The sequence below is a fragment of the Salvelinus alpinus genome, chromosome 20, assembly GCF_045679555.1.
Source record: "Salvelinus alpinus chromosome 20, SLU_Salpinus.1, whole genome shotgun sequence".
NCBI classification, from domain to species: domain Eukaryota; kingdom Metazoa; phylum Chordata; class Actinopteri; order Salmoniformes; family Salmonidae; genus Salvelinus; species Salvelinus alpinus.
This window is the reverse complement of record NC_092105.1, coordinates 42,494,632-42,508,379: the sequence shown is the minus strand read 5'-3', so window position 1 is coordinate 42,508,379 and position 13,748 is coordinate 42,494,632. Positions and strand designations below refer to the sequence as shown.

At 42.0% G+C, this 13,748-nt stretch overlaps 2 protein-coding genes across 4 annotated transcripts in view; both read right to left on the bottom strand.

Annotated features, from left to right (window-relative positions):
- The window catches only part of LOC139546939 (cytohesin-interacting protein-like), a 142,727-nt gene that overhangs the window by 47,994 nt on the left and 80,985 nt on the right, over positions 1-13,748 (bottom strand). The gene's annotated exons all lie outside the window — the stretch shown is intronic.
- LOC139546936 (activin receptor type-1-like) overlaps positions 2,279-13,748 on the bottom strand; it is a 37,157-nt gene continuing 25,687 nt past the window's right edge. For all 3 annotated transcript variants that reach the window (XM_071355925.1, XM_071355923.1, XM_071355924.1), the window contains exons 8-12: positions 13,169-13,315; positions 12,587-12,862; positions 8,005-8,202; positions 3,894-4,024; positions 2,279-3,407 (exon numbers count right to left, since the gene is read on the bottom strand). In XM_071355925.1, coding sequence (XP_071212026.1) covers positions 3,273-3,407; positions 3,894-4,024; positions 8,005-8,202; positions 12,587-12,862; positions 13,169-13,315 — 887 coding nt within the window. In that variant the 3' untranslated portion in view covers positions 2,279-3,272. The remainder of the gene's footprint in view (positions 3,408-3,893; positions 4,025-8,004; positions 8,203-12,586; positions 12,863-13,168; positions 13,316-13,748) is intronic.

The window sequence follows — 13,748 nt, the reverse complement described above, 5'->3', positions numbered from 1 at the left end:
AGGAAAAACTCTAAGCCCCATCTATGGCATCACCATCCCAGTTATGAAACCAATGTGGTACAGCTGGAAAAACGGTTTAGAAAAGTCCCTGCACTTCTCTGATCAACAGTCCCTCAACCCCTGACATGCCTCTGGTGTAGTCTGGGACTCAGTCCTCCATATCAGGTCCCTAATGTAGATCTAAGTGCTGTAACTTTCAGAATGTAGAGGTCAGCCAACTGGGCAACAGAATAAGGTTAAGGGTATTCCATATACAGACCAAGTCCAACAACCACTCGAGAGTACCGTACTATTTACTGAACTCTTGCAGGACAGTGGAACTTGATAAAGCGCGCTTCTTTATTGACCAATGCATCCTTAGCCTTCATCAGGTTTTAACAATAAACAATAAACTTCCACTGTCCTTCAAGAATAGATTGATTTCCTCTTGCACCTTAGTTGAAGAGCGAGGTAGGGGCAGTGTTCCCTTCTCTTTCTATGGTCTGTAAATCCAAAGTGAATCTGACGGAAGGCCTCCCATACAGCTACCTGCATGAAAATCACTACACAACAGCCATGGGTGACCGCATTGCTATCACTATTTTAAGTCTGCTAAATGACTAAAATGGAAATGGAATGCATTTCCGTAGGATCCCATTACGAACCTATTAGCAAAGCCACGTTGAACGTGGGGGTTCTATTCGCTTTTCATTCTCACATGATCTCTCTATTCTTCAAGGCCAAGGCTACCTACAGTACATGCTGTCCCTGGACGAATAGCACAGCTTCAGAAGATTGAAAGAACGAGAGAGAAAGCAACAGAGGGAAAGAGAACGAGAGAGGGCTGTGTGTGTTTTCCAGGTGTCAGGCTGCGTAGGAAGTTGAAAAAGCAACTGCTTCAAAGAAAATTATTTGCCAGCTTAGTGACGAAGTTGGAGAAATGAACTCTAGAAATGAATACGAAGAATTCAAGGCCCTCAGGATCTCTTGAGCTCTGTTGAATGATCACCACCACAACAGCAGCAACACTTTGCCTCAATGTTTTAATTGAAAAGCTACCAAACCTAAAAGCTGAGGGAAAACAAGTACACAAACAATATGCATTACTGTCATCTTGCAGTGCTGTAGTGGGAATTAGTCGAAAATCATTTCTTCTATTTGCATGTAAATGGGGAGCATAGTGAGTGAACAACTGCCCGTATACACAAAGCAGCAAAATGAGACCTTGTTAAAAACTACATCTGGTCATTGTGGATCAGTTCACAGTAGCACAGTCAGGAGACCGTTCACATGACCAGTTAATAACGACCATGAGTGAGTCCCGAAAGGCACATTATTCCGTATAAAGTGCTCTACTTTTGACCAGATCACTATTGGCCTCGGTCAAAAGTAGTGCACTATATAGGGAATAGGGTGCCATTTGGGACATTTCCTAGGATGTTGTCTATAAAATATGCTAATTTGGAGATGCTCATTTTGGGTGCCACAGTCAGTCCTGGCAGACAACTGACATATCAATTGCTTTGCTCTTTACCGGCCCCATACTGATTCAGGAATACAAATGAGTGCAGGTGACACCATTTACAGTACCATTCTAGACTTGCCTTTTGTTTCTCTTCGGGCAACTGCTCCACAATTTAAGCAGTTCAATTTAGTCATTAGGGCCTAGAATACCCTCTGACATTTCACAAATTAAAATGTATTTGTTGCATTTTACAACCGAGATTGAGCTGTGTTTAATATGGAAATGGATTAACATGCCCTACATACTTTGCTGCATTTCATTATTTGTTTAGTAGTCGACAAGCTGGACACAAGAAAAGTTCCTTTGTGCAGTGAACAGCTTACGTCTCTGCTGCAGGTCAGTAAGACTTTAGGGGCGGCACTATGCCAAGGCAAAGGAACTGTCTAGTCCGGGAGGACAAAGGAAAATATGCAGAGCTGATGAAATTAAAATACACTCTGGATTTGCATAACAACCACTGCTAATACTCACCACGAGCATATTACTTATCCTGACATAGTTGCAAAACTGTGATAACGTTCACAAACTTCCCAGGTTTTCCAGCAATTTATTCCGACCTAAATTCTGTGAATCTTCCAACTGTCATTTCTGGAAAAACCTGAGGATTTTGGAAGGTTACCAGACTTTTGCAAACCTATCACAGCATGTAAAAAAGTTCAAGTTTAGGTAGAGATGTGCAGAGCTCCGCGGTGGGCAAATATTGTGGGGAATATATTTTGATGAGGGGGAAAAAGGTTCATTTGATGTTGTAACTGACAGATGAGACAGAGCATCTATGTTTTTCTCTATTTAATTCATAGAAATCACTACTTGATATAAAATGTTAAAAGAAAAAGAAAAGGCTGAAGTTGGACTTCAATTACTTTGACAATGCACAAATTAAGACAATATTACTTTACAGGCATAACTTCTGCTCCTGTATGAATAGAGTTCAGCGTCATCTAGTAAATATTTGATTTGCTCTTTTAGGATTTGTCTCAATTAAGCTGATGAAACAACCAAACAAAAGAACAGGTACATAATGTGAAATGTATGGCGATATAAAAAAGTTTCTGTGACAGGATACGTTAGACGACATCGCCAAAGTAAGAAGTAAAGAGTGGCTATAACTGTCTGCAGCACAATTCTACAACACAGTGTGTTAGCTAAATACGTTACAGGTCGGATGAAATACCAAGAGAATTGTTCTAACAATATTGTAAACAGCAGTGCACGAGAGATGCAGTGAAAGCAAAAAACTATTTTTTCCTCATTCTGATTACTGGAGTTTGTGTGAACTATAAAACAAAACATTTTTGGCAAGTTGTTTTTTCTCTCCAAATGCATCAGCAACAGTGCAAGCCAGGAATGCAAAGATTGCTAGTGCAATAAACAGCAATAAAGCACGGCCAATATTGCTAAATTAAATATGTTCAGACATTTCTCAGAAAAATCGGCAGCTCTAAAGCGATATACAGTACTCAAATGCCCAGGTAACAGTTTCTTCCTTGAAGAACGTGACTATTAGTTCAATATTCCTATATCTTAAAAAGGGATAGTCACCTAATATCCAAGACTATTGGCAGTCTTAAATGCCCTGTAAGCCATCTTTGGATGCCAAAATGTGTCCCACCAAGTGTTTAAAATAAATACAAATGTGCCACTTTAAGAGCACTGAGCCCAACCGGTCCATTTTCTCCTGTGTGTTGTCCAGGGGAACCGAACTGCCTGCTGGATGTCTTTAAAGGCCTTTAGGTCTCCTCTCCCTGCGCACCAACAAGGAAGAAGCTCAACAGTCCGTTTTAATTTTGTCCAGAGAGTTGTCGATTTTTGTCAGAGTCTTTTTGATGCGTAGCGCCGTTAATCTGGCGGATGGATTCTGGTACCAGCACTCCTTCATAAGTTTTGCGATGGACGTTAAAGTCTGGAAAGCAAGAGGAAATCAGAGTTAAAAATCCATTAAAGTTCACTTAAAAAAAAAAAAAAAAAAAGTGTGAAAGTGTATAGTTTCGCAAAGCAAAGGGTAAAGCAATTATTCTTAAAATCAAATAAAAAAAGTGTATTTGTCCAGTACACAGAATTGCAGATGTTATCACAGGTGCAGCGAAAATAACAAATATCAGAATGAGTAATATAAAAGGCTAGAATTCTAAGCAAAAATGAATTCTAAGCACAAAAGACTAACTGCCAATCAGACCGTATTATGTTTTCAATGGAGCTGGGAAATGCGGTTGGCAGCTGACAAGCTGTTTAGAGACATGTAACCGTCTGATGAGGAAGGACAACCTAGCAGACAGCGCAGCATTCTGCACCGTTTATAAATAGACAGATTTGGAGAGGCTCATTCCTTATGAAAACATATATTAGCTAGTTCTCTCTCCACCTCTGCTTGTCTCATCTCTGTACTCACTGGATCTGAGAACCATCTGTTGGGGATGTTGGGTCTCTGCTGGTCCACACACACCACCTTCTTCATGTCTTCAAAGCTGGGGTCGCTGGGCACCGCATCATGGAAGGGAGTCTTGTAGTCCTCTACAATGCCTACACACAGAGTATGTGTGAGAATACACAACATATAAATGTCTATGCGATCTCACATTAAACCGCATGGGAATTTTAATATTGAGCAATATGCAAGTGTAACAGAGAATAGGAAAAATACATGACAGAAATATCCATAAAATCTGCCGAATGGGGTTTTATACTGTATTTCATCCTACTTAATGACAGAAATATGTTAGCCAAGTAAAAGTGACACAAAACAAAACGTGAAATAGCATAGAAAAACGCTAACAAGGTGCATTGTTTGCATAGTTCTCACTTGCTACTTGTGTACTAGGTGGAAACCCATGGGGAAAGTACGTCATTTAACTGTGTGGAGAAAGCAAGATCCATTTCAGATAAGATGCCAGCGCCTCTAGTCCCAGACTAGACCACAGACACAGGGGAGAGTTGTCTGTCCTCCTCTGAAGTCACATTCACTCATTTCCTCAATGAGACTGTCAGCCCAAGTATTGATTTGTTCTGCCAATGGTCAACACAACTTTATGCATAGCAAAGTGATACGGCGGTTTTGCTATTAGATTGCTAAACACTTCCTCTAAAAGTGGAGAATTCAATTCTCAAAAATCCAGCTGGACATTATGTTCTACATACAGTTGAAGTTGGAAGTTTACATACACTTCGGTTGGAGTCATTAAAGCTCGTTTTTTCAACCACTCCACAAATTTCTTGTTAACAAACTATAGTTTTGGCAAGTCGGTTAGGACATCTACTTTGTGCATGACACAAGTAATTTTTCCAACAATTGTTTACAGATTATTTCACTGTATCACAATTCTAATGGGTCAGAAGTTACATACACTAAGTTGACTGTGCCTTTAAACAGCTTGGAAAATTCCAGAAAATTTTAAAGCTTTAAAAGCTAATGATATGCTAATTGACATCAATTGAGTCAATTGGACGTGTACCTGTGGATGTATTTCAAGGCCTACCTTCAAACTCAGTGCCTCTTTGCTTGACATCATGGGAAAATCAAAAGAAACCAGCCAAGACCTCAGAAAAAACTATTGTAGACCTCCACAAGTCTGGTTCATCCTTGGGAGCAATTTCCAAATGCCTGAAGGTACCACATTCATCTGTACAAACAATAGTACGCAAGTATAAACACCATGGGACCACGAAGCCGTCATACCGCTCAGGAAGGAGACCCGTTCTGTCTACTTGAGATGAACGTACTTTGGTGCGAAAAGGGCAAATCAATCCCAGAACAACAGCAAAGGACCTTGTGAAGATGCTGGAGGATACAGGTACTAAAGTATCTATATCCACAGTAAAACGAGTCCTATAGAGACAAAACCTGAAAGGCCGCTCAGCAAGGAATAAACCACTGCTCCAAAACCGCAATAAAAAAGCCAGACTACAGTTTGCAACTGCACATGGGGACAAATATTGTACTTTTTGGAGAAATTTCCTCTGGTCTGATGAAACAAAAATAGAACTGTTTGGCCATAATGACCATTGTTATGTTTGGAGGTAAAAGGGGGAGGCTTGCAAGCCGAAGAACACCATCCCAACCGTGAAGCACAGGGGTGGCAGCATCATGTTGTGGGGGTGCTTTCCTGCAGGAGGGACTGGTGCACTTCACAAAATAGATGGCATCATGAGGATGGAAAATGATGTGGATATATTGAAGCAACATCAAGACATCAGTCAGGAAGTTAAAGCTTGGTTGCAAATGGGTCTTCCAAATGGACAATGACCCCACACATACTTCCAAAGTTGTGGCAAAATGGCTTAAGGACAACAAAGTCAAGGTATTGGAGTGGCCATCACAAAGCGCTGACCTCATTCCTATAGAAAATGTGTGGGAAGAACTGAAAAAGCGTGTGCGAGCAAGGAGGCCTACAAACCTGACTCAGTTACACCAGCTCTGTCAGGAGGAATGAGGATTAACTGTCGGGAATTGTGAAAAACTGAGTTTAAATGTATTTGGCGTAGGGGTAGTAGGTAAACCTCTCACTTCAACTGTATTATGATAGGTTTTGATTATGCCCTGACAGAGACATTAGAGAATATTCCAAGATCAGCATGCATATGCAGACAGGCAGGTAACAGAAAGATACCTACAGAAGCTCTGTATAATCAAACTACTACATGACATGTTTAACATGCTTTGTCAAATAGCCCTAAATGCATGACATTCTAGATGTTTGTTTTTAATACTACCTTTTTACTGAATACTTTTTATAGTTGCTGCACTGTTTTAGATGACAGCTTGCAAGTACAGTGGGGAGAACAAGTATTTGATACACTGCCGATATTGCAGGTTTTCCTACTTACAAAGCATGTAGAGGTCTGTAATTTTTATCATAGGTACACTTCAACTGTGAGAGACGGAATCTAAAACAAAAATCCAGAAAATCACATTGTATGATTTTTAAGTAATTAATTTGCATTTTATTGCATGACATAAGTATTTGATCACCTACCAACCAGTAAGAATTCCGCTCTCACAGACCTGTTAGTTTTTCTTTAAGAAGCCCTCCTGTTCTCCACTCATTACCTGTATTAACTGCACCTGTTTGAACTCGTTACCTGTATAAAAGACACCTGTCCACAACCTCAATCAAACAGACTCCAACCTCTCCACAATGGCCAAGACCAGAGAGCTGTGTAAGGATATCAGGGTTAAATTGTAGACCTGCACAAGGCTGGGATGGGCTACAGGACAATAGGCAAGCAGCTTGGTGAGAAAGCAACAACTGTTGGCGCAATTATTAGAAAATGGAAGAAGTTCAAGATGATGGTCAATCACCCTCGGTCTGGGGCTCCATGCAAGATCTCACCTCGTGGGGCATCAATGATCATGAGGAAGGTGAGGGATCAGCCCAGAACTACACGGCAGGACCTGGTCAATGACCTGAAGAGAGCTGGGACCACAGTCTCAAAGAAAACCATTAGTAACACACTACGCCGTCATGGATTAAAATCCTGCAGCGCACGCAAGGTCCCCCTGCTCAAGCCAGCGCATGTCCAGGCCCGTCTGAAGTTTGCCAATGACCATCTGGATGATCCAGAGGAGGAATGGGAGAAGGTCATGTGGTCTGTTGAGACAAAAATAGAGCTTTTTGGTCTAAACTCCACTCGCCGTGTTTGGAGGAAGAAGAAGGATGAGTACAACCCCAAGATCACCATCCCAACCGTGAAGCATGGAGGTGGAAACATCATTCTTTGGGGATGCTTTTCTGTAAAGGGGACAGGACGACTGCACCGTATTGAGGGGAGGATGGATGGGGCCATGTATCGCGAGATCTTGGCCAACAACCTCCTTCCCTCAGTAAGAGCATTGAAGATGGGTCGTGGCTGGGTCTTCCAGCATGACAACGACCCGAAACACACAGCCAGGGCAACTAAGGAGTGGCTCCATAAGAAGCATCTCAAGGTCCTGGAGTGGCCTAGCCAGTCTCCAGACCTGAACCCAATAGAAAATCTTTGGAGGGAGCTGAAAGTCCGTATTGCCCAGCGACAGCCCCGAAACCTGAAGGATCTGGAGAAGGTCTGTATGGAGGAGTGGGCCAAAATCCCTGCTGCAGTGTGTGCAAACCTGGTCAAGAACTACAGGAAACGTATGATCTCTGTAATTGCAAACAAAGGTTTCTGTACCAAATATTAAGTTCTGCTTTTCTGATGTATCAAATACTTATGTCATGCAATAAAATGCAAATTAATTACTTAAAAATCATACAATGTGATTTTCTGGATTTTTGTTTTAGATTCCGTCTCTCACAGTTGAAGTGTACCTATGATAAAAATTACAGACCTCTACATGCTTTGTAAGTAGGAAAACCTGCAAAATCGGCAGTGTATCAAATACTTGTTCTCCCCACTGTACGTGTTTCATCACACTGTGTACACTACACTGTATTCTATGCATATGACAAATCAACTTTGATTTGATGGTCAATGAGTGAAGGAGTGAGAGAGAACAGAAGAAACCATTCAACGTGTATTGTACTGACCGTTGCTGACCGTGCTCCTTGCAATCTCCCACAGGACCAGGCCAAAGGCCCAGATGTCCACTCTCTTGAAGGACTCAAAGCAGTCCATCTGGATGGAGTCGTCCAAGACCTCTGGGGCCATGTAGCGCTTCGTGCCCACTTTAGGGTTGTTGCCCACGTCTAACTCGTTTGTGTCTTGGAAATGCATCACAGCAAGACCTAGGACAGAAAACATTTTTTAATCATTAAAAGGATTCAAAATATGCTGTCTATGGACCAAAATGATTGTCCTTATTAAATTAATATATCTAAAGCACAGTATACTGTCCTCTGGTGGATGTGATTAGACACAAAAAAAACAAATAGCTTAGAACTGTTGTCAAAAACAACCATATTTATCCAATATCAAATTAAGCCACGATCGTATCACAACAAAAACAACTCATCAACATCCTGTTTGTGAGCAGAATGCAGCACATGAACAACTTAAAAGGAATGACGGTCGTGACCTTAGTAGTAGTCTCAATGAGTAGTCAGAGCTACCTGAAATGACTCACACTTTTATCATTGGCACCGAGAACTTTGCGTTTGGGACATGAGTGCTCCTTAATGCATGTTTGGTTAAGGCTTAAAGAGCTTCCTGCTCTGTTCTTCCTCTAATGCTAAAAAAAAAAAAACAGGGTAGATGGAGGGAAGAGTGTTGGAGTGGTTTGGTATTTGGTATTTTATTAGGATCCCCATTAGCTGTTGCAAAAGCAGCAGCTACTCTTCCTGGGGTCCACACAAAACATGAAACATAATACAGAATGACATAACACAGAACATCAATAGACAAGAACAGCTCATGGACAGAACTACATACATTTGTTTAAAAGGCACACGTAGTCTACATATCAATGCATATGAGATGGAAGGAAGATGAGTTGGATCAGGTTATTAAATCAACCTACACTGTAGTGTTTACAAACACTACAGGAACAAGATCATCCACATGTATCCATCACATTTTAATAATGTTGTAGAACTTTGTTCTAAAGCTGTATTCGTACCCATTGGATGCAGTGATCACGATATAGCGGCAATATCCAGGAAAGCCAAAGTTCCAACAGCTGGGCCTAAAATTGTGTATAAGAGATCATACAAAAGATTTTGCTGTGACTCATGTGGACGATGTTAAAAATATTTGTTGGTCTGATGTGATAAATGAGGAGCATCCAGATGCTGCATTTGATGAATTTATGAAATTGCTTCTTCCAATTATTGATAAACATGCACCTGTTAAGAAACTGACTGTTAGAACTGTTAAGGCTCCATGGATCGATGAGGAATTGAAAAACTGTATGGTTGAAAGTGATGGGGCAAAAGGAGTGGCTAATAAGTCTGGCTGTACATCTGACTGGCTGACTTACTGCAAATTGAGAAATTATGTGACTAAACTCAACAAAAAGAAGAAACTTTTTTATGAAGCCAAGATCAATGATATAAAGAATGATGGGGAAAATGTACTTTAAATGAAATTATGGGCAGAAAGACAAATAAAAATTCTAGCCTTTTATTTCATTGAATCAGATGGCTTATTCATCACAAAACCATTTGATGTTGCCAATTATTTCAACGATTATTTCATTGACAAATTGGGGAAACTTAGGCAGGAAATTCCCACGAGAAACAGTGAGCAATTATATTCATGCATAAAAAAATCAAATAATGAAAGGAAAGCCGTGCAAGTTTTGAATTTTGTAAAGTTCGTGTGGGAGAGGTGAAAAATTATTGTTATCCATCAATAATGACAAACCTCCTGGCATTGACAACTTAGATGGAAAGCTACGGAGGATGGTAGCTGACTCTAAAAATATGACAGATAGGAGTGGCTATAATCTGAGCCTAGAGGAAAGTCTTTGTCCTCAGGCCTGGAGGAAAGCCAGTAATTCCACTACCAAAGAATGGTAAAGCGGCCTTTACTGGTTCAAACAGCATACCTATAAGCTTGCTGCCAGCTCTTAGCAAACTGTTGGGAAAAAGTGTGTTTGACCAAATATAATGCTATTTCTCTGTAAACAAATTAACAACATTCTTTCAGCATGCTTATAAAGGGCACTCAACATGTACTGCACTGACACAAATGACTGATGATTGATTGAAAGAAATTGATAATAAGATGATTGTGGGAGCTGTACTGTTAGATTTCAGTGCAGCCTTTGATATTATTGACCATAACCTGTTGTTGAAAAAACTTAAGTGCTATGGCTTTTCAACCTCTGTCATATCGTGCATTCAGAGCTATCCATCTAATAGAACTCAAAGGGTTTTCTTTAATGGAAGCTGCTCTAATGTCAAACATGTAAAGTGTGGTGTACCGCAGGGCAGCTCTCTAGGCCCTCTACTCTTTCTATTTTTACCAATGACCGGACACTGGCATTAAACAAAGCATGTGTGTCGATGTATGCTGATGATTCAACCATATACGCATCAGCAACCACAGCTAATGAAGTCACTGAAATCCTTAACAAAGAGTTGCAGTCTGTTTTGGAATGGGTGGCCAGTAATAAACTGGTCCTGAACATCTCTAAAACTAAGAACATTGTATTTGGTACAAATCATTCCGTAAGTGCTAGACCTCAGCTGAATCTGGTGATGAATGGTGTGGCTGTTGAACAAGTTGAGACTAAATTACTTGGCGTTGCCTTAGATTGTAAACTGTCATGGTCAAAACATATAGATTCAATGGTTGCAAAGATGGGGAGAGATCTAGCCGTAATAAAGAGATGCTCTGCTTTTTTGACACCACACTCCAAAAGGCAAGTTCTGCAGGCTTTAGTTTTGTCTAATCTTGATTATTGTCCAGGCGTGTGGTCTAGTGCGGCAAGGAAAGATCTAGTTAAGCTGCAGCTGGCCCAGAACAGAGCGGCATGTTTCGCTCTTAATTGTAATCAGGGCTGAAATAAATACTATGCATGTCACTCTTGGCTAAGAGTTGAGGAAAGACTGACTGCATCACTTCTTTTTATAAGAAATATTAATGTGTTGAAAATCCCAAATTGTTTGCCTAGTCAACTTACACAGAGCTCTGACACACACACTTATCCCACCAGACATGCCACCAGGGGTCTTTTCATAGTCCCCAAATCCAGAACAAACTCAAGAAAACGTACAGTATTATATAGAGCCCTTATTGCATGGAATTTCCTTCCATCTCATATTGCTCAAATAAACAGCAAACCTGGTTTCAAAAAACAGATAAAGCAACACCTCGCGGCACAAAGCCTCCCCCCTATTTGACCTAGATAGTTTGTGTGTATGCATTGATATGTAGGCTACATGTGCCTTTTTTTAAATGGATGTATGTAGTTCTGTCCTTGAGCTGTTCTAATGATGTTCTGTATTACGTTTCATGTTTTGAGTGGACCCCAGGAAGAGTAGCTGCTGATGGGGATCCTAATAAAACACCAAATACTTCCGGCTTTGGTCTTTGTCATGGTAGCTAGCAACGTAGGTTATGCTGTATCTCCTCACAGTTCCAGACAGGGCAGGTCACGGGGAAAATTGAAAATAACAAAACAGCAGGGATCTAGACAGCCACAAACCCGGGACAATCCGCGGTCCCAGCCACAATGGCTAACCGTGTCGCAGGCTGCGTTCAAGAAAACCTCGCTAGCTTGATATGCAGATAGCTAGCTGCTAGGCTAGCTGCGACGCCAAATAGCTCCTCAGACCGGCCCTTGGTCGGCAGGATCACTGGAAAGAGACAAGCAGTCCCAGCAACTGCGTCGCATGATCCAAACTATGAAGCTAGATAGCTACCAAGAACTTTGGTGACAGTTTGCAAAGGCGCTATTACCACCACTGTTTTTTATTAAAATTTTATTTTTATCCCTTTTTCTCCCCAATTCCGTGGTATCAAATTGGTAGTTACAGTCTTGTCCCATCGCTGCAACTCCCGTACGGACTCGGGAGAGGCGAAGGTCGAGAGCCGTGCGTCCTCCGAAACACAACCCAGCCGAGCTGCTTCTTGACACAATGCCCGCTTAGCCTAGAAGCCAGCCACACCAATGTGTCGGAGGAAACACAAGAGTCGCTAGAGCGTGATGGTACAAGGACATCCCAGCCGGCCAAGCCTTCCCCTAACCCGGACGACGCTGGGTCAATAGTGCGCCGCCCCATGGGTCTCTATGGTCACGGCCGGCTGCGACAGAGCCTGAACTCAAACCAGTATCTCTAGTGGCACAGCTAGCACGGCGAGGCAGTGCCTTAGACCACCGCGCCACTCGGGAGGCCCTATTACCACCAATATATAATATGGACACAACAGAAAACGGTCACATTATATAGATTAATTTACAACATCTAAATGAACAACAACCAGTGGAGGCTGGTGGGAGGAGCTATAGGAGGACAGGCTCATTGTAATAGCTGGAATGGAATCGATGGAACGAGTCAAATGTGGTTTCTATATGTTTGATACCGTTCCATTTATTCCATTCCAACCATTACAATGAGCCCGTCCTCCTATAGCTCACCCCACCAGCCTCCTCTGACAACAACCAATACAAATCTTGAATGAACGCATACAGTATGCTTTATATCCACAACACTATGCTCTTACCCAGGTCGGCGATGCAGCACTGGCCGTTCTTGTTGACGAGTATGTTTTTGCTTTTGAGGTCTCGGTGGGCGATGGCCGGCTTGCCCTGGGTGCCGAAGATCTCCACGTGGAGGTGTGCCAGGCCGCTGGCGATGGACAAAGCCATGCGCAGACAGCTGGCTGTGTCCAGGGTGCTCAGCTGCAGGTAGTCGTACAGGGAGCCCATCTCGTGGAAGTGTGTGATTAGCCACAGCTGTGTACTCGAGTTTCGGGAAGTCATGTCCGAAGCGATGAAGCCTGCAGCCAAGGACGCACACAGACCGACAGACACACACACACACACATTAGAGCGCAGGGAAAAGCTGGGAAAGGTATTTCTTCAAATTCAATATGACAGACATTTTTTCACTAAAATAAAAAACATTGCCAGACAGATGGGGTGAATCCTAACTCCCACAGGTCAAATGTTCACTTAGTCTTCCATTGACACCAATGCAGGACAAAAAAAACATTCCACATCGGTGGGAGTTTGGATTTGCCCCATATAGACCAGCTCCTGTCAGACTGGGTTGCTTCGCCTAGAGCGTATCTGGAGGTACGTACCCAGGATGTTCTCATGCCTCAGCAGCACTGTGTTGTAGATCTCAGTCTCTCTGAACCAGGACTTCTCATCTCTGGAGGAGAAGATCTTCACGGCCACACTCTCCCCCTGCCACTGGCCTCGCCAAACCTCACCGTAGCGCCCCTTACCTATAGCGGGGGAAACAGGGGAGAGATGAGAAAACAGCAGACATTCTCAAGTCCTGCATTCATAAATAATGTTTTCGAGCAGAAGTGCTGACCTAGGATCAGTTTTAGATCATCATTACTAAAATGATATGGACAGGGGTGACCTGATCCCAGATCAGCACTTTGAGATGCTTTGGGAATACAGATCTGGCCTCAAATGACATTCATCAAATACAGTGGAAAAATATCAACCCGTCAAACTATGACAGGAATACCCCCAATGTTCCCTCCCAACTCAAAAGTCAGATCATCTCTGTACATAGAGATTGTTTTGCTGATTGTATTGGTTTTATAAAAGGCAGTGTTACACAAAACTGCAGACCATTAGTTAATGGAACACACAGTACCTTTATTTTGGTCATCTTACTCAACTTGACTTTTTGCATGAACTACA